General features: G+C 37.4%; 1 protein-coding gene across 3 annotated transcripts in view; it reads right to left on the bottom strand.

Annotated features, from left to right (window-relative positions):
- Positions 1 to 19,343, bottom strand: part of ITPR2 (inositol 1,4,5-trisphosphate receptor type 2) — a 598,268-nt gene that overhangs the window by 308,821 nt on the left and 270,104 nt on the right. For all 3 annotated transcript variants that reach the window (XM_068970194.1, XM_068970196.1, XM_068970195.1), the window contains exons 31-34: positions 18,066 to 18,317; positions 15,391 to 15,516; positions 2,017 to 2,145; positions 200 to 320 (exon numbers count right to left, since the gene is read on the bottom strand). In XM_068970194.1, the coding sequence (XP_068826295.1) occupies positions 200 to 320; positions 2,017 to 2,145; positions 15,391 to 15,516; positions 18,066 to 18,317 (628 nt within the window). The remainder of the gene's footprint in view (positions 1 to 199; positions 321 to 2,016; positions 2,146 to 15,390; positions 15,517 to 18,065; positions 18,318 to 19,343) is intronic.

Here is a 19,343-nt window from a genome sequence, read left to right as displayed (position 1 = left end):
TATTTTAAAAATATTTAAAATGAAGAAATTTAATAATTATACTCTCCTCCCTAAAAGGATGTGATGTTCAGAATCGTTTGCTCATCTCTGCTCTTCACCTTTATAGAAGTCACACAAGCTGCTTTATACTGCCTATTAGATAAAAGCCTGATTTCTTTTACATAATGTGAAGTAAGTAAAATCTGACACTCAAACTTACCTACTTCAGCCAAAGTTCTGATACAGGACTCCACTGAGGCTTTCTGGGAGGGATTTGGCCAGGTGCAATTATAAATTCTGAAGGCAGACTGGAGCAGCTGAATAAAAACTGGCTGATGTGTCTGAAAACAGAAAGAGGCAAACAGGTCATCAAACCATTAACCCTTCTGATGTGACAGCTATTCATTATCAAAACAGGCCCATCAAAATAAAATACAATCTTGTCTTTTAAGTTTCAGTGCTATTTAATGAACATCTCATTCAACAGATATTTATTATGTACTCACTTCATGACAAGAACCACATTAGACACTATGGAAAATTCATTATTTTACCTATATTCTTAATCTGGCAAATATGACATTTCTTAAAGCCAATGATATAAATTTAAGTATGCTTTTATAATTCCTGGCTTATTTCTAAGTATAAACAGAACATGGATTAGAAAACAGCACTCCGGGAGTTGGTGATGGACAGGGAGGCCTGGAGTGCTGCAATTCATGGGGTCGCAAAGAGTCAGACACGACTGAGCAACTGAACTGAATTGAAGCCAGTATTCTTGCCTGGAAAATTATATCGACAGAGTATCCTATTGGGCACAGTTCATGGGGTTACAGAGAGTCAGACACGACTGAGCAATCAAGCACGCATAAATAGAACAGGTGCTTTGGGTTTGTTTATTTCATTGATTGTATGTTTAGGTTTCATTGATGAGCAAGTAGAGGAGACAGCAATTTTGACCTACAAAAACAATTTTACATGATTTTAACAGTCCAAAAGTTTTCTCTAAAAAGGTAAAACTGAAATACCATTTTTATAAGAGCAATATATAATCACTGTAGAATATTTGGCAACCAAACAAATGAAAATCACCAATAATCCTAACAAGTAAAGATAATTAGTATCAACATTTTTAAGGTAATTACTGAGTTTTTCTATGTATATATGCACATATATTCTTTATACACACAAACTTGGAGGACACTATAATGCAATTTTGTGGCCTATTTCAATTTATATTGCTTTGTGATTATTTTCCTTAGTCATCAATTTTTCTTTTAAACCATGACTTTTAATTGAGATATAATAAGCCACCTATAGATATACCACAATATATTTAGCTAATCTGCTTGAGGACATTTGAGGTTGACTTCAAATTTTAAGTATTTATAAATGAAAGTGAAAGTGTTAGTCACTCAGTCGTGTCTGACTCTCTGCGACCCCATAGACTGTACGCCACCAGGCTCCTCTGTCTATGAAATTCTCCAGACAAGAATAATGGAGTGGGTTGCTATTTCCTTTTCCAGGGAATTTTCCCAAATCATAGATGGCACCCAGGTCTCCCACACTGCAGGCATTTTCTTTTCCACCTGAGCCACCAAAGTAGTTAATTTCCTGCTTGCGAACATTTAAAGTTGACATCAATTTTTAAGTGTTATAAATACTTCAGTGAAAATCTTAGTATATAAATCCATGCTAATTCTTTCAGGATTTACTAAATTGGAATTATTGAGTCAAAATGTCCATCCATTTAAGGAATCATACCAGTTTATTTTGACACATGGGAAACAGTCAATCTACAGTTGTGAAAGTTCCTATTTTGCTTAGAGACAGCAAAAAGAATTCAGCTTGAAGTTTCATTTATTGAAAATAAAGATTGGGAAACTCAGAAAGGGGTATAACAGTGAATACTATGAAAGAAGACTGATCTTTAGGAGGGCAAAAAAGGACTTTCTGGCCATATTACATTTTTTTCCACTCAAATAAGGTACAGAAATTCTGTGTGACAGGATGCTTTTTACTTTTTGGTAATGTTACCTGGAGGCTGGTACTGTTGTCTGAAAAGGGTGAATTAAAGAAGCCGCTCACAATGTTCATTATTGACTCAGTAACACACTTCTCCAAAAAGGTGTCTGCATGCTTCCTGTCTGTGGTTGTGTTACAAACCTGGAAAGAGACGCCAAACAACTCAGTGTGTTCTTTATAACTCAATATCGGAACCTTCAAAAAATTGTCCTGAAATGGTTATTGATAACATTTCTTCTGCTTTTGAAAGTTGCTTTGAATAAAAATATTCCTGCCTAAAATCCACTCGAAGTTTATCATTCAGCAGTAGCTTCGCCTTTAAGTTTGGTTGTCATTTCATCTTTGAGCCAGAATTCTTTCACAGACCACCGCCCCTTCTCCCTGATCTGCTTCTCTTTCCTCCTGCACACAGCCTTCTCCCTCCATCCTCAAGCCTGACTTTGCTGGAAAATACTTTTCCACTTGATGTGAGGAAAATAAAGAGGAAACAGACATTATAAGTACAAAAAGAGGTGAAGGGGATTACTGATGGCTCACATATCTATACACTTTCACCTCAAATAACTGGCCCATATGGGAGGATGCGAACATAGAAAATACCTGGAGAGGAAAACAGAAACATAAGAAAAAGCCAAACCCTTGCCAGTAATTTCGACTTGTTCGTCCAAAGACTATCTGGTAAGCTCAGAGGATCTATGCTCGTGCCTTCTTCTCCAAGTCGGCTAAGCGAGAAGAGACGACTCTAGAGCAAAGGGAACATCAACAAAGACCGTGGGCTCTGACCTTCATGTGGGAGTAAATGAGGCCAAAGTTGGTTATCCTGCTAAGCAAACTGTAAATTTCCAAGCATGTCAGAGTAGACAAATTGCAAAAGCTAAGATACACATTGAAACTAAATGAAAGAGTTGGGCGGTAGGAAAAAAACAAATGGAGTTAAAAAAATAAAAAGAAGTGAGCAAGGGAACATAGGATGTGAGAAAAGACTCAAGGACTGGGCAGAGAGAAAATTTAAATATTCACAAGATTACAATGTGTCAGTATGGTGGCCAGATGTTCCAGATGTTCTTAGACAGTTCCCAATTTTTACATAATTTATTCTTTTCAATAAGGTGATTAATCAAAAGAGTAAGGAAATATAATTTAATCAGATATTCCTTTAATACCCTGCACACAAGTAAAATCACCAAAGAGAAAAACTCCCTTCTCAAACTGTGTGTCCCAGTGTTTTGGTTTGGAAAATAAGTCTTCACTAAAAGGAAGAAAGGGTACAGGGTTTGATTTGCTAAGTCACTTTCCCTCCAGGCGGGGGATCTCACTTTTTTCCCATCTATTAAATGACACCTGCCTGACAGGGGTGTTATCAGAACTAAAAGGTTTTCAGTGTGTTCCCAGGTAGCTTAGTGGTAAAGAAATCGCCTGCCAATGCAGGAGACACAAGAGACACGGGTTTGATCCCTAGGTTGGGAAGATCCCCTGGAGGAGGAAATGGCAACCTACTCCAGTATTCTTGCCTGAAGAATCCCATAGACAGAGAAGCCTGGTTGGCCACAGTCCATGGGGTCACAGAGTTGAACACAACTGAGCACACATACACAATCTCATAGCTATGTAGGGAATGATGCAATTAATGGCAATAAATTATGCTGTTATATCATCTTTTAGTTATTGTTTTAGCAGATAATGCAATGCCTGATAAATGAAAAATGATCAATAAATGTTTATGAAATGAATGACCAATTAATTTTTAAATGAAAGAATAATAGAGAATAAGAAAGGATTCATTTATCTTAGGTTAACTAAGGGTTAGATTTTATTTGTGGAACACCTAACCTTGGATTAAAATTTAATGTGATCACTGAACTAATATAAAATTGATTTTCCCATGATGGATATAAAGTAGGATTTAATTCATTTAATATCTTTACAGCACTGGCTCTTATGGTGATTTTTTCTGATACACAGGATAAAAATACATTAAATTTGGGTAGGTGGTTAAAAATTCCACCATAACCAACCCACAGATGCTTCTTCCTCATCAAGGAAGAACAGCTGACATTTCACCGATTGAATGGGGGTATTTGGAGCTACCATAGAATCACATTTGCATTATCTGCAGCTGAACATTTGCTAAAGAACCCCCCAGATTTGCTTTAGTCTGTGGACAAATTAAAGGAATCTACTTCTAGATGAAAGCTTTCCTCAAAATCCTGGTTGTGGAAATTCTAGGTTTACAACTGTGTGAAACCTATTTCTCAATTTATTGGACAAGAAATTCACATAAATCATTCAAGATATTTTTTCTGCCACAGATGAATGACAACTTTTTCACCTCTAGACCCTGCATCTTACATTGTGACATTAAGGGCAGGCAGTCTCTTTCCCACAAAGATTAGAAATAGCTAAAAAAAAAAAAAAAAAAAAAAATCACATTAAATTAATTTTATATATAATACATGTGTTTTTAAAGTTTCTGTTTGCAGACACTATTATTTCCTATCAAATATTCCTATGTACCATCAATATCTAAACACTTATTTCAAAAGGTTATTCCATAGATTCCACTCTAATGAACCATTATGCTTTAATCTGTTTTTGGAGGGAGTTGAAGTGTGTTAATTGCTCAGTCGTGTCTGACTCTTTGCGACCCCATGTACTATTGCCTGCTAGGTTCCTGTGTCCACAGAATTCTCCAGGCAAGAATACTAGAGTGGGTAGACATTCCCTTCTCCAGGAGATCTTCCCAACCCAAGGATCAAACCCAGGCATCTTGCATTACAGGCATATTCTTTACTGTCTGAGCCACCAGGGAAGCCCAATTGCAGTTTAAATCTCTCCCCAAATCTCTGGTATATATCATTATTTTTTAAATATTTTAATTTAATTCTATAAGATTGATTCTCGATTTGTAATGTGCTTTACACTGGGAAAAAAAATCCACCTTTGTTATCCTTTCCAAGAAAAAAATCCATCTTTTGAAATATCTGTCCTCATCTACTTTCAGATGAATTTTGCCTCATATCAGTCAAATTTCATGGACATGAACTTCAAATTTCACTTAGGGACATGAACTATTAAATTAAAGCTAAGTATTAGACTAGGAATTAGAACAGTGAACCAAAAACAGAAAAGAAAAGTCTATACTCTATTAGAACTCTAATTCTAATCAAGAGATACACCATAAATAAATTAACAAACATATAAGTGACAAAAATAGAGAAAACAAATAGGCTCCTGAGGAAAATAAAGAGCAAGCGGTACAGGCAATACAGCAGGAGGAGGAGGCATAGGGAAGGATGACTACTTTATCTATTAATAAACTGCTTGGAGAACTTCTCTGTATAAGGCCACATTTTAACAAAGAACTCAGGAAACAGCCATGGAAGTTTCTGGAGGAAGAGCAAGTAAAAATCTGTCTCCACAGACAGACACACAGTAGGTATTTAAAACTGTTGGTTAAACAAATGAAGTGCAATTTCTAGATATAATTATTTCTGAAACTTCTCCTCTTTTATATATGATGTCCCTTCTCTCTTGCGCTCTAAAAGTGGTTGATATCTTTCAAAGATGACAGACTGAGCTAAATAAGTTATCATATATATGCTGGAGCAGCCCTGTCCATAGGATTGTCTGCAAAGACAGAAAACTATATCTGGCACGTTCAAGACAGTAACTAGGCACGTGCTTACTGAGCACTTGAAATGGATTTTTCATTCTATTTTTTTAAGTTTTTATTGAATTTGTTACAATATTGCTTCTGTTTTATGTTTTTTGGCTTTTGGGTCACAAGGCATGTGGGATCTTAACTCCCTAACCAGGAATCAAACCTGCACCCCCTGTTCTGGAAGGCTCAGTCCTGACCACTAGACTGCCAGAAAAATTTCTTTTATTCTACTTTATCTAGCTAAAATTAAAATTTAAATGTGGCAAATTATTAACCTATCAGATAGGGCAGCTCACACCAGTAACATACCTTTGATCATACAGACCAAGGAATACAAATCTTAAAGTCATTTTTTATTCCTCATAGGCAGTAAAAATGTTTTTATAAATATCTGAGGTAATTATCTCATATTTATTTTAACTTGCATTCTTTTATTTATGAGGCCAAAATTTTTTCAAACATTTGCTTTTTATACTTCCTTTTTATGTGAGTCATCTGTGCCTACACTCAGTTGGCTTTCTTAGAATTTTAAGTTCATTTATAAAAAAGACAATATATATTGATGTTAAGATAGCAAATGTGGGAGCCTTGTAACAAAATAGAAAAATACAAAATGGAAAACAAAAACTATCCACAATCCTAAAATCCAGACAAAACCATGGTTAACATCTTGGAATCTTTTCTTCTAATCTTCTTGCTCTGCCTGATATATTTTACATAATTGAAATAATCCTGGATAATCAGCTTTTTATTCTCCTTCTTATACTCATTACTCAATCATTAGCACTCTCATATCATTAAAAATCTTCAAAAAATAGTCACAGTGACACTATATCTTCAATCTTGCAGATATATCATAATTTGTTGAACCATTTCTCTATTAATTAAATATGTAAACTATTTCCTACTGTATTTTATTATGAAAGTATGTTGAACTTTCTTGACCATAAATCCTTGATATCATTGTTAATTATTTCCTGAGGACAGATTCTTGGAAGGTAAATTACTTGACACATTAAAAAGATATGAAGGGTTTTTTTAAATGTACTACAAAAATGTGTTTCTAAAAGATGGCATAAATTTACTTTCATCAGCAAGGTTTGTGAACCAATATTTAGTATTATCCTTTTATCTTTTTATTTTTATATGTTGATAGTTATAAATTAGATCTTATTTTCCTTTGTATTTTTTTAAAGTTATTAACAGTTGACTATTTTTTCAGGGATTTACTTGTATGTAACCCAGGAAATACCTGGATTTGGCCCATTTTATCATTAGATTATTCATATTTTTCTTATCAATACATATATATGTTTTCTGCATAAAGGTTATGAGCCTTTTTTAATGTATGGTAACTTTTTCTATTTTTATGTTCTTTTATTTTTATGATGTTTAGATATATATATATGTATATATATATATATGAGAAGGAAATGGCAACCCACTCCAGTATTCTTGCCTAGAAAATCCCATGGACAGAGGAGCATGGTGCAGGCTACTGTCCATGGGGTCACAGTGTTTTACATTTTCAAATAGGGAAATGCTTTTTTCACAGCTAATTTTGTCTACTGCATTTATGCTTAGAAATAACACTCTCATCCAAAGACAGATAAATATATACCTACACATCCAACCATTTTCATCATTTCACATTTATCTATTGCAATTTATACAATTATATGATGTAAGGACAGGAACTAAGTTCATTTCATCCCAAAGAGCCAGGTCTTCAAATGTCATTTTGATTTAGTTCAAATCAACAATTTTTATTGAATGCCTTATTCTATGCCAAGGATGTTCTATGTACCTGGGATCTATCAGTGAACAACAAAATATATAAAAATCACTAACCTGATGAAGTTTATTATTACTAATTTAATAATCCAGAGGTAGGCAAACTACCATGGGTCAAATCTAGCCATATCTATTCATTTATATTTGTCTACAGCTCCTTTCCCTTCCGTAATTGTTATAAGAGTTGTGATAGGAGCCTGAAAAGCTAAAATATTAACTATCCCTCTCTTGACCAAAAAAAGTTCGCTAATCACTGGAAATTACCCATCACTTCTGAACTAATAGGTGATTAGTTATTATATCATAATATCTTACATAAATACAAATCATTTTCTGGCTATTTATTTCATTCCATTGATATGCCCATTTAATTCTGTGCTAAAACCACACTTTTTTCAGATTCACTTTTTAAATATTTTCAACTTCATATGAGATTTATTTATTCATCCCACAAATTTGGGAGGTCCTTGGCAGTCTAGTGGTCAGCACTTGATGCTTTCATTGCCCTGGTCCGGGTTCAGTCCCTGGTTGAGGAACTGGGATTTCACAAGATATGCAGTGCAGTCTAAATAAATAATAACACAAATACTGAATATCTATTATGTGTAAGACACTGTTCCATGTCAGATATGCAGCAGTGAACCAAACAAAATCTCTATCCTTTTATTGCAGCAGAAAGAAATACAAATACATTAAAAAAAATCAGGTAAGGCTAAGTTGTATAAAGAAAAATAAAGCAGTATTTCCCTGGTGGACCAGTGGTTGAGACTGTGCCTGCCAATACAGAGGACATGGCTCTAACCCTAGTCCAGAAAGATCCCACGTGCCACGGAGCAACTAAACCCGAGAGAGGCAACTACTGAAGCCCCAGCACGTAGAGCAAATGCTCGGCAACAAGAGAAGCCACCACAATGAGAAGTCTGTGCACCAAAAGTAAGAGTAACCTGCACTCGCTGCAACTAGAGAAAGGCCACTTGCAGCAACAAAGATCCAGTGTACCCAAAAATACATAGATAAAATTTTTAAAAAGAAAATTTAAGCTCAAGAAGAGGGTACAGAAGGAAGAGATTGTTCCTTAACATCGGGAAGTCAACCAAAGCTTCTCTGAAGACTTTAAGGGGACTTTAAGTAGGGGAGGGACCTCAAAGAAGTCATGAGGATGGAGGGTACCTGGAGATGAGTACATCCCAGGCAGATGCAGAGATGCTGAGAAGGGAGTGAGTTTGCCATGTGTGAGGAGCAGCAAGCAGGCCACCAGAAGCAAAAGAGCTAGGCAAGGAGACAACAAGAGGACAGTGGGAAGCCACGGTGGGGTTGGGGTGGTCACTGAACAGAGGAGAGTCCAATCATATACTGATTTTACTCTGTGAGCAGTCTGAGCAGAGGAGGAACCTGAACCAATATTCTTCCTCTTTTTTAATTATTATGGCTGCTGAATAGAGAAAAGATGAAGGGAGGGGTCAACAGTAGAAGCCGGAAAAACAGCTACAGCAATTATCCAGATGAAACTTAATGGTACTTTGGTGCAGGGTGGCAATGATCAAAGTATTCAGAGGTAGTCAGATTTTGAATATTTTAAGGTTAGAGCTTGTAGAGTTTGCTAAAGGATTAAATTTAAGAGCAAGAAAGTAAGATTTACAGATGACATCACAATGTTTATGCCTGAACGTCTGGAATGACTGATGATATTGCCATTTACTGAGATGCAAAAGACTTGAAAAGGAATTAATTCTTAGTGGGACATGAAAGTGAGTGAAGAATTTGAGGTTCAGTTGCCAACTGGAGATGTCACGTGGGCAGTGGGACATGTGAGACTATAAGAGGAACGACCCAAACTTCGACCAGCCTGGGATTAACGTTAGGAGAGCAGATGAAAACCGCAAGCAACTGTGGAGAGAGGAGGGAGCTAGTTTAAGGTTTGCGCCTGGCACACTTCAATATTTAGAAGCTAGGAAGATCCAGAGGAAATAGCAAAGGAGACTGAGAAGGAGTGGCCTGGTGAAGTGGAAGGCTGAGAGTAGGACTGATATCCTGCGGGCCAAGTGAGGTCATGTTTCAAGGAGATTATCAACTATGATAAATGCTAATGATGACTCGAAGAGCAGAAAGTGCTATGCAGGACTGGGGCCAACCAGTCATCAGTGAAGAACAGTCAAACAAGTGTTTGCTCCACACGGGCACCACCATTATAAATTCATCATGAAAGCTGAAAAGAAAAGCAGAATTACAACTGAGGGACTGGTGCTACACACAAAATGACACTTACAGAATACTTACATTCTTCACTTGCCTGCCGTGCTAGCTATTGTTGTTCAATCACTAATTCATGTTTGACACCCTGTAACCCCATGAACTGTAGCAAGCCAGGCTTCCCTGTCCTTCACTATCTCTTGGATTTTGCTCAGACTCATATCCATTGAGTCAGTGATGCTACCCAACAGGCTTTTTAGAAGAGACTTCCCTGGTGGTCCAGTGATTAAGAATCTGCCTGCTAATACAGGGCACTTGCGTTTGATCCCTGATCCGGGAAGATCCTACATGCCACGGGGTAACTAAGCCCATGTGTCACAACTACTGAGCCCGCACACCTACAGCCTGAGAGTCACAGCTCCTGAAGTCCTCGTGACCTGTGTGCCCACACCCTGCAACCAGAGAAGCCACAGCGATGAGAGAAGCCCCCACACCACAACTAGAGAGTAGCCCACAGCCAAAACCAAAAATAAATGCATTTTTAAAAGAAGGCCTTAGAATGAGACTTCTCAGTGGCTCGTTCAACTTAAAAACCAATGAAGAAAATTATGGAATCAATTCATCAAGCAAAGAAAATCTATTCAATTCTATCAAATCAGAGAACCTGGAAAGTGTGTTTAAAAGTACATATACATTGTATCTTTTCTGTTATTTCCTACCTGTTTGGTAAGCCAAAGGCGCTCAAGTGATCTACTTGGAAATGAAATACTCTGATTTGTCTTGTTAAGCAGTGTTTGATGAGACAGTGACATGACACTGTGGCAGGTGTGTCTCTAAATTATTCCTCAGCCTAATTTCATCAGCCAGTACATCACTTAAGAGTATTGTTGACCATTAGAGAACCTTGGAATTGGTAGCAAAATTAGGAACATCTTCAAAAGGAAAAAAAAGTCTGAGGCTAACACTGACCACAGCTCACCCTTCTCCATGTGCCTTCTAATAGGACTCAAATCTCCTGACTCTGCAACAACAATCAGTTATGGAGCAAAGAAAAGCATTTCTGTCTTACAAACACCGATTTTAGCTGCACTGACACAGAGATCAAAGTGGGCTGTTGTTAAATGCTCTCTCTAAAAGACAGTTAAAACAACTTTTCATAGACCTAACAGCTTTGCTGTCGGTCTAAATCTGGTGTATTTATAGGATGTGGATGCTGGTTCTGTCAGAAAATCAGAATAGAATAAGTATATGAAACAAGCCAGTGCAAATAAACAAATATTTAAGAATAATAAAAATTAAAACTAAACAAATTTGGTTTAGTAAAAACTGTCTTTAGGAAAACTTTTCTTACATGGGTCTTAACAAGATAAAAGACAGGAGAGTACAAACAGGAACATGAAAGATACTAATTAAGGGACTCTTTAGAGGACTTTACCAAGAGCAAACAAAAGGAACTTGGTGGTGCTGACTCGGGAGAAACATGAAGGCAAAGGTGGAAGGTGGTCTGAGGGCCACCACACATTAATATTTCATTTGCCTTTCAAACAGGATTGCTCTCCAAATTTTTAATCATCAGCCTTGTGCTGGCTTGCACTTCCCAGGTGGCACTAACTGTAAAGAATCTGCCTGCTAATGCAAGAGACACAGAGACACAGGTTTGATCCCTGGGTCAGGAAGATCCCCTAGAGGAGGAAATGGCAACCCACTCCAATATTGCTGCCTGAAGAAATTCCATGGAGAGAGGAGTCTGGCAGGATATACAGTCTATGGGGTTGCAAACAGTCAGACACAACTGAGCAACTGAACCTATGCACACGTGCACACACATACATACTTGCACTAGTTGAACCTTGCCTGAAGCACTGGGTTCCATCCTGAATGCCATGTTTAAAACACTAACAAATTAGAGAGAATTCTAAAGTGTACTGCAAACAAGCCCAGAAATCTTAACGGAAGAGGAACCACCGAAAGTCATGGAGAAAACAATAGGAGACGTGAGGGCTATCACAACATACTTGAGAAGTTGCTGCGTGAAGAACCCTGGATTCAGCACCCGCAGGCCTTCCAGTTCTATTACCAGCCAGGCAAAATATCCTATGCTAGCAAATTAATCTCTCTGGAACTTGGGAGCAAAATTATCAGGTCAACCTAGATGATCTTAAGTTCCTTTAAGTTGTATACCTTTATCATTTCAAACTAGATCACTAACAAGGAGACTAGCAAACACCCACATCTTTTCTGAAATGAATCATTCTATGTTGCTACAAAAGGAAAAATAGGTAAAAAATTATAACATAAAAATCTGGATCAATATAAGACCTTTTAACAAGTTTTCTAGTAATGAAACCAGTTGTCTCCCCAAAAAAAGAAGACTGAGGTCACTGTTAATGGAAATATACAGGCAGGTACTGAACACTGAAGGAGATCAGCCCTGGGATTTCTTTGGAAGGAATGATGCTAAAGCTGAAACTCCAGTACTTTGGCCACCTCATGCGAAGACCTGACTCATTGGAAAAGACTCTGATGCTGGGAGGGATTGGGGGCAGGAGGAGAAGGGGATGACAGAGGATGAGATGGCTGGATGGCATCACTGACTCGATGGACGTGAATCTGAGTGAACTCCGGGAGTTGGTGATGGACAGGGAGGCCTGGCGTGCTGCGATTCATGGGGTTGCAAAGAGTCGAACACGACTGAGCGACTGAACTGAAATGAACTGAACTGAACACTGAACTGCAGGATTGCCAGTTTCTTTCAACCCTGAGATCCTCTGGTTCTTCAGGTCCAATTTACCAAATGCCTTTCCTCCAGATTACCTTCACCTGTCTCAGTGATGGAAATCAGTTGCCCCAGGATTTCATAACTTTGTTATAACATCTGAATTTAGTCCATCTCTATGTCAGGTTGCTGTTGCCTGCGTCCAGCTTCACCAACATGGCTTCTGGGTCTCACCTGTGTTGGATGGTCCTCATTCAGGTCATCCTCCATGTTATTATTGGGTCTTGGGGAAACTACTTGAAATTGCTTTAAAGGCTACATATAACCTTTTAATAATACCAGTGAAGTTACCACGATATGGATAAGATGGATGATAGTACCAACTCTCTTACTAAGTGCCATGCCTGTGTTAAGACCTATATACCCATTATCTCATTGAATCCTCCCAGTAACACTATAAAGAATGCATTGTTATTGTACTGATTTTACAAAAAAGGAAATTCAGCATCAGAGGGGTAGGTGTCTTGCCCAACAAGATAATTGAGCTATTAAGAGGCAGAATCTAAATTAATTAGCCTCCAATTAAAATAAATAAATAAATAAAAAGAAAAAAAAAAAGAGGCAGAATCTAAATTTTAACGCTGGTCTGGCTAATGCCTCTAAAATGCCTAGTCTTAACAATCCTGCCCTACTTCAGTGATTATCAAAGTGTGGTCCCTAAACCAGCATCTTCAGGACCATGTGAAAACTTCTTAAAAATGCAAAGACTTTCTTTTACTGAATCAGTAACTATGGGGGTGGGGTCCAGCAATCTGTGTTCTATCAAACCCTGCACGTAATTCTACTGCTTACTAAAGTTTGAGAATTACTGCTCTACTGAACTGAAAATTTGCCTAAAACGCCACATTATACTTACTTACATATATATATATATAGTTTTTTTTTTTTGTATTTGAATTTGAAAGTGTGTGGTAGCTCCTTAAACTTTCTTCAAGGGGAGAAAGACAAATCCTAGATATGGAAAGTCAGGTTTCCTGTCCCTTCCCTGACATAAGAAGGGTGATTCCTTATCTTTCTCAATGAGGGGATAAAAGAGTTCCTGCTTGACATAAACAAGAGGGAGGGAAACAAGAAGGAAAGAAAAAATGCTTTCTGCAGCATAGTTAAGCTATTGTGGTTAGACATAAGGACTGAATAGACCAAGAAGACCATGAAATTCCCTTAGAGCCTTTAATACTAATAACACTGTCTACTTAATCAAAATAAAATAAAAATCCTGCCTACACACACACTTTAAAACAAAAATGTACCCCTTAGCCTTATGAATAAACACATCAATGGAAAGACCGTTTCCAAGGTAGCATGATCAATGAATCAATGACAGTTATCATCAGCTTTCTTTAGTTTAAAAATAAAAATCCTGTTAGCTTTGCAGCACATGCTGTCTAGAGTGTGACTCTGGTCTTTTCAACCTTATCTTTAGTCCAGAGCACCGTGCAAATCTGCAAATCAGTCTGCAATATTTTTACTATCTTCCCGCACATGCAATTTTAAACCTCAGCCATCAGCATGTAAACCGCTGTTCACTCCAAGGCCTCCAGAGATACTTGTGGCTAGTCATTTAGAAGCGCTTTCACAAGGTCACAAGGGTAAATACAGGTGGTATGTAGTGCTGTGTAAGACAGGATGACTCCTGCACAGGTGCAGGTCCACCTGAGGAAGGTAACGAGTGGCTTTGAAGGTCTATAGAAATACAGGAACTGCTTTACTTCACGCACGTGTGAACACAGCGGAGCTCAAGCATACTCCCCCACATCAAAGATGAAATAAATACATTCCACCTGCTAACCCTGACTAAATATAAGAGTGCCTGGACTAGAATATGTGATTTATTCTGTTATCTAAGATTGGTCCTGGATGTCTGGGTCTGCAGTTGTTTCCTTATATCCCCTTTGTCCTTCCTCCTTCCAGAAAGAACTGTAAGGAGGCAGTGAGATAATGGATAAAATCAGCATCCATTCATGTGGACTTCATCAACCCCTCTCCTTCACTACATCTTCAGTGCATCTTAGTAGGACCCATGTAAACCACAGCACTCAGGAATGCAGGAGGCCAAAGGACTGGGACAGGACACCATAAGTCATAACACGTCTAAAGAGTTAGCTATACATTATCTTCTATTAGTGAAACCCTTAATTGAACAGTATGTCCCATAATTTTAAAGAAGAAGATCCCCAGCCCCCTGTAAAAAAAAAAAAAAAAACCTAAAATAATAGAGTTTGGACATTTTGATAATTCAGTATGCTTAGAAGGGGCATAAAATATACTAACTAAAATTAAGTGCTATCAAAGGTTCCTTCCTTCCTTCCTTCATTTATTCAGTCAATATTAACAGACAAAAACGTATGCTAGACAATATCCAGAAAATGCCAACCAGCCTACATGTGTCCTTCCCAACCCTCAAATAAAGCCAAACATGAGAAAATGGACTCAAAGTAAAAAGCAGACTGCGTTTTGGCTGACATGAGTAAAAACAGCAGATGATTCAATTACTGGAACACACTCTCATAGGCAACAGTGGGCAGTGTTAGGTCCCAACCAGTATAGTCAAGTACCTACCTGACTGAAAGCCATAGTCAAGATATCGTGAGACTTCTTCCATCTACAGTTTGTAACTGACATGAGGCTGAATAAATTGATCTCTGCCAAATAGCTTCTCTAACCAATGTAAGATGGCTACTAAAATTCTGTTTACTAATAGACCAATATAATCAGTGGTAAAAATGAAAATGAATACCTTATTGCCATATACACTGTACTGGCATTTTGAGTACCTTAATTAATTAAATCTCACTCACAGTCCTGTGAAACACAGTCACAACTTTTTGAATGTAACAGATGACATCCAAACATAGCGGGTTTAAGTTTTCATCTATCAATAGCTGCTTGATGCTATTTAGTCAAAAGCTACATCAACAACCTTACTAAACATGAAGCAGCATTTAATGGTCAAAGCATAACTTACCCTTGCCATATCCACCAAGAAGTTCTCAAATAATTTCCAAATGTGGTTACTTGTGTAGATTTCTTTCATTTCCACTTCAGTGTCAACGTAACAGTGATTAACAAAATTCACATAAGCAATTTTAACCTGTGCCAAGTTTCAAATATAAAAGAAAGTAAGTTTTTTCTTTTAGTTTTTTCTACAATCTTCATTTTCAAATATCTATTAGGAACGGTTAAATAAAACTCTTATTTCCTATAGTAAATTATAGTATGATTTGTGTCTACCCAGAGAGCATGCCTATCTCCTTTCTTTTACCAAGATATTTCATCCCCTGACCCGGGGTAAACACATGACCTAGTATTCTGTTCCCCTGGGCCCAGTGATTGGTGTGAGAATGTGAACTTCATGTAAACCAAGTTTGACATATTTGAGACAAATGTCCCTTTCTCTCTCTCCCTCCCTCTACTCTCTCGCATCTCCCCACCTCCTTTCCCTTGTCTCTGTCATTCATTCATTCATATTCATCCTCTCTCTCATTGTCAAATGGAACAAGGTAAACCTGAACTCCAAGAAGCCTCTTCTCCGGGTGTTTAGAGGAAAATTATGCTCAGAAAAAAGCGCATGAGGCAAAACCACAAAGGAAAAGGAACAAGAGATAGATGGAACTCTGACACAGCTTGAACCTCTTGACTCATCTGAACAACCGTCCTTCAAATTTCCAAATACTGGAGCCAATATATAAAATTCCCTTTTAAAATTTAAACGAGTCTAAATTAGGTTTCTGTCCATTGCAATCAAGAGAGATCTAATACAACACTTAAATATGTTGAGTAAATAATACTGTATTGCCATTCAAAAACAACTAAATTGCTATTTCTGAGAAGAATCAGGCTCACAGTTTACCAAAAAAAATGGTATTATTTTAAGATGTATTAAAGTATTTTTCCAGATTTACCAAAACTTCTCATAAGAGACTGGGATGAGTCTCACCAACACATACCATTACTAATGTGCACAAGACAATAGTTTTTGGTTTTCTTTTCTTTCCTCTTTTTTTCTTCCTCTCTCCTTGTCTTTCCTCTTTCTCTTTATGAAAATGTGATGAAGGCTATAAATTTCCCCAGTAAAAATCACATATATAAAAAAAATCAGGTAAACAGTTTCAGAGGATTCATGGAATCCAAGTTAGAACCAACAGAAATACAAGGCCAGCTTTTATGGCCTTAGAAGTTATCATTGCTTGACTGAGGTCTAAAACCTTCAACCACGGGGTGCCTGTGTCAAGGCTGCATTACAGGGTTAGGAGGCGTCAGACTCTCCAGCATTCTGGAGATTCTGCAATATCTTAATTTAATTCCCCAGCAATTCTACCAGATATGGACTATAGTTATTATACACAAAATTGTGTAAACTGACAATGAGAAAGGTTAAGTCACCTGCTGGAGTCAGTCACACAGGTAGGAAGTAACCGATCCAAGATTCTGACTCATTCTTCAACCCATTCACTCATTCACTCAAAACATATTTATTAAATGTAGGTCCAGGCTTAGAGAATATAATGGTAACTATAAATAGACCCAACTGTTACTCTCACTGAGCTCATAATCTTGGTAAAGAATGAAAAGACTACAGACATTTGTTAATCAATAAAATTCAAATGTCAAATTTCAAATTGTAGACTCTTATAGGCTCTAAAACTAGAAGCCAGGAGGGTCTTCTCTGAAGAAGTAATACTTGAATCAGGATCTAAAGCATGAAGAGGGGTGAAGCAGGTGAATATAAGAGGTTAGAGTGCTATGTCAGAGAGAACTGACTGGCTAGAATCAGGACTTCAAATAAAGACAGAACCCACGATTTAATCACAACACTATGCTTCCTTTCTTTGCTACCTTACTTCAAAACAATCAAGGCATGAAGTACTCTTGGTTTGAGGTGTGAGCAATCCTAAAAAATTTCATAAAAAATATACTTTCAAGTCCATCACTATGGAGGACTATTTGGAAATAGGAAAATTAACTAACCTGGTATCTTTTAAAGTTACTGTGATTTAAAATGATTGGATTTAGCATATCACATATTTATAAACTTTGCAACAATACACTAGAACAGTATAAAAAAAGAAATTATTGTCATATACATTCCTGGAAGCTTCATTAATGCACCTGGCAGACAACCAGTCTCTAATGAGTTTTTTCCCTGCCTGTCATGCCAAACTAGGATGGAGGGTAGGCGACGTATGAATAAAGGAAAATATGTGTCCACGTTTCCAAGAAAGCTGCTATTCCATAAAGCAAAGGTAAACCTAGAGAATCTAATAGTGGTCCTGCAGCACCAATCTAGCCTCTATTGATGACTGCGAATTATTCATGAAGCACCTGTTTTATGCTCAAAACATACTAGAAGTTACAAGTAAATGTTTAAGTCTGATCACAATACCATACCTAGAAATTTCTATAGTGGAATTTCTAGAAAACTAACAGTGGCTATACTCTTAAAAAGGCTTATCAACTTTCATAGTCCCTTGTAGAACAAAAAAGTAAGTTTTAATGATTTTTAAATTTGCCTAATTATATACCTAGGTACTATTCTGTGACTAAGTGTGTTATCTCATTACAAATAACCATAGGAGGACTTCTGGCACTTACTAGAAATTGAAAACAATTCTATAGCTGCTAAGCTTTTGCCAGGCTTACCTCAGGGATGCAGTCATCATGGGTCACCACCCTCACTATGTCGTCCAGGGGCAGAAGGGAATTGCACTTGATTTCAGTGTAGACATTTTTCCCCTCTGTGCATGCTGCCAGCAACTCCACGAGGGTGATGTGGTAGGCTAAGGGGCCACTCTCATCCCCTCGGTCTCTCTCTGAACACATCATATGAAGAAGGATGGGAAATGATGCTCTATCATTGTAAAATATCAGCACATCTTCACCCCCATTTATCAACTGAAATGATAATAAAGAGAGTCTATATAGCAGTCCAAATGTTCACCCTTGCAGTTATTTCCAAGGGCTTGGTCTATGTGGAAACACGTGTATATCTTTGTAAAAACATAGATAACATTGCAAAAGCAGAACTATACCAAAGCAGGATGGCAAAAAGATTGTATTCATGTGTGAAGTGATTAATTATGAAAGTCATCAAAACCAGTTGAGGAGATATGGGAGAGGTACATGGCATTGACAATAAATGACACAGATGACTAGAAGCTGGTCAATGAGTTAGCCACTGAAATTAAACCTCCAAAATATTCCAGTAAAGTTACTTTCTTTAATTTCAAATGGTAGATGCCATCGCCAAGTATGAGAAATCTCATAAGTCTCATTTTACTATGAATTAAAATATCCCCATCCCCTTCAATAGTGATGGAATAAGTAAGCAAGTACACATAACCAAATGTAACTCTACAAGAATTTGCAGATACCATTTGTTGTAGATATCAGTAGAGGATGGAGGTAAAAGCAGAAAAATAAAAAGAAAAATATAAGCTTAAAAAAAGAGAGAGACAAAGAATGAATAAGTAGGGGCTTCTAGGAAATAAATTTTCCCTCCTGTTTTGTTTGTGTAACAAACTAACTAAAGTGGAGTTTCCAGCAGGATTTAATTTTATTGCTAAATCACCAGAATGTCTTATTGTCTATTTGGGGGGAAAACAGTATTATTTTATTAAGGAATCTACTTTGCCGTGAAGCCCTGGCTGAGTTAACAGTGATGAGTTCTGGAGGTAATAACACTCCACTCCAGACTATCACTGCTATCTTCTCTCTCTCCCTCAACTGAAAACCCAGCCTCATGAAGTCTCAATTCTCGTCCTCCTATTCCTGGAAGATGCCCAGGCTAGTTATGTAAGAGGCTTCTGCAGAGAAGACAACTTTTGTCTTCCCAGGAGACAAACCCTCTACTTTGCTTTATGAGGCAGATAGCAACCCCAAACCACAGACAGGTCAGGACCTGCGCTGGCCTCAATTCTT

The sequence above is a fragment of the Capricornis sumatraensis genome, chromosome 4, assembly GCF_032405125.1.
Source record: "Capricornis sumatraensis isolate serow.1 chromosome 4, serow.2, whole genome shotgun sequence".
NCBI classification, from domain to species: Eukaryota; Metazoa; Chordata; class Mammalia; order Artiodactyla; family Bovidae; genus Capricornis; species Capricornis sumatraensis.
Note: the sequence above shows the minus strand (reverse complement) of the source record. Positions and strands in the feature narration are given on the sequence as shown.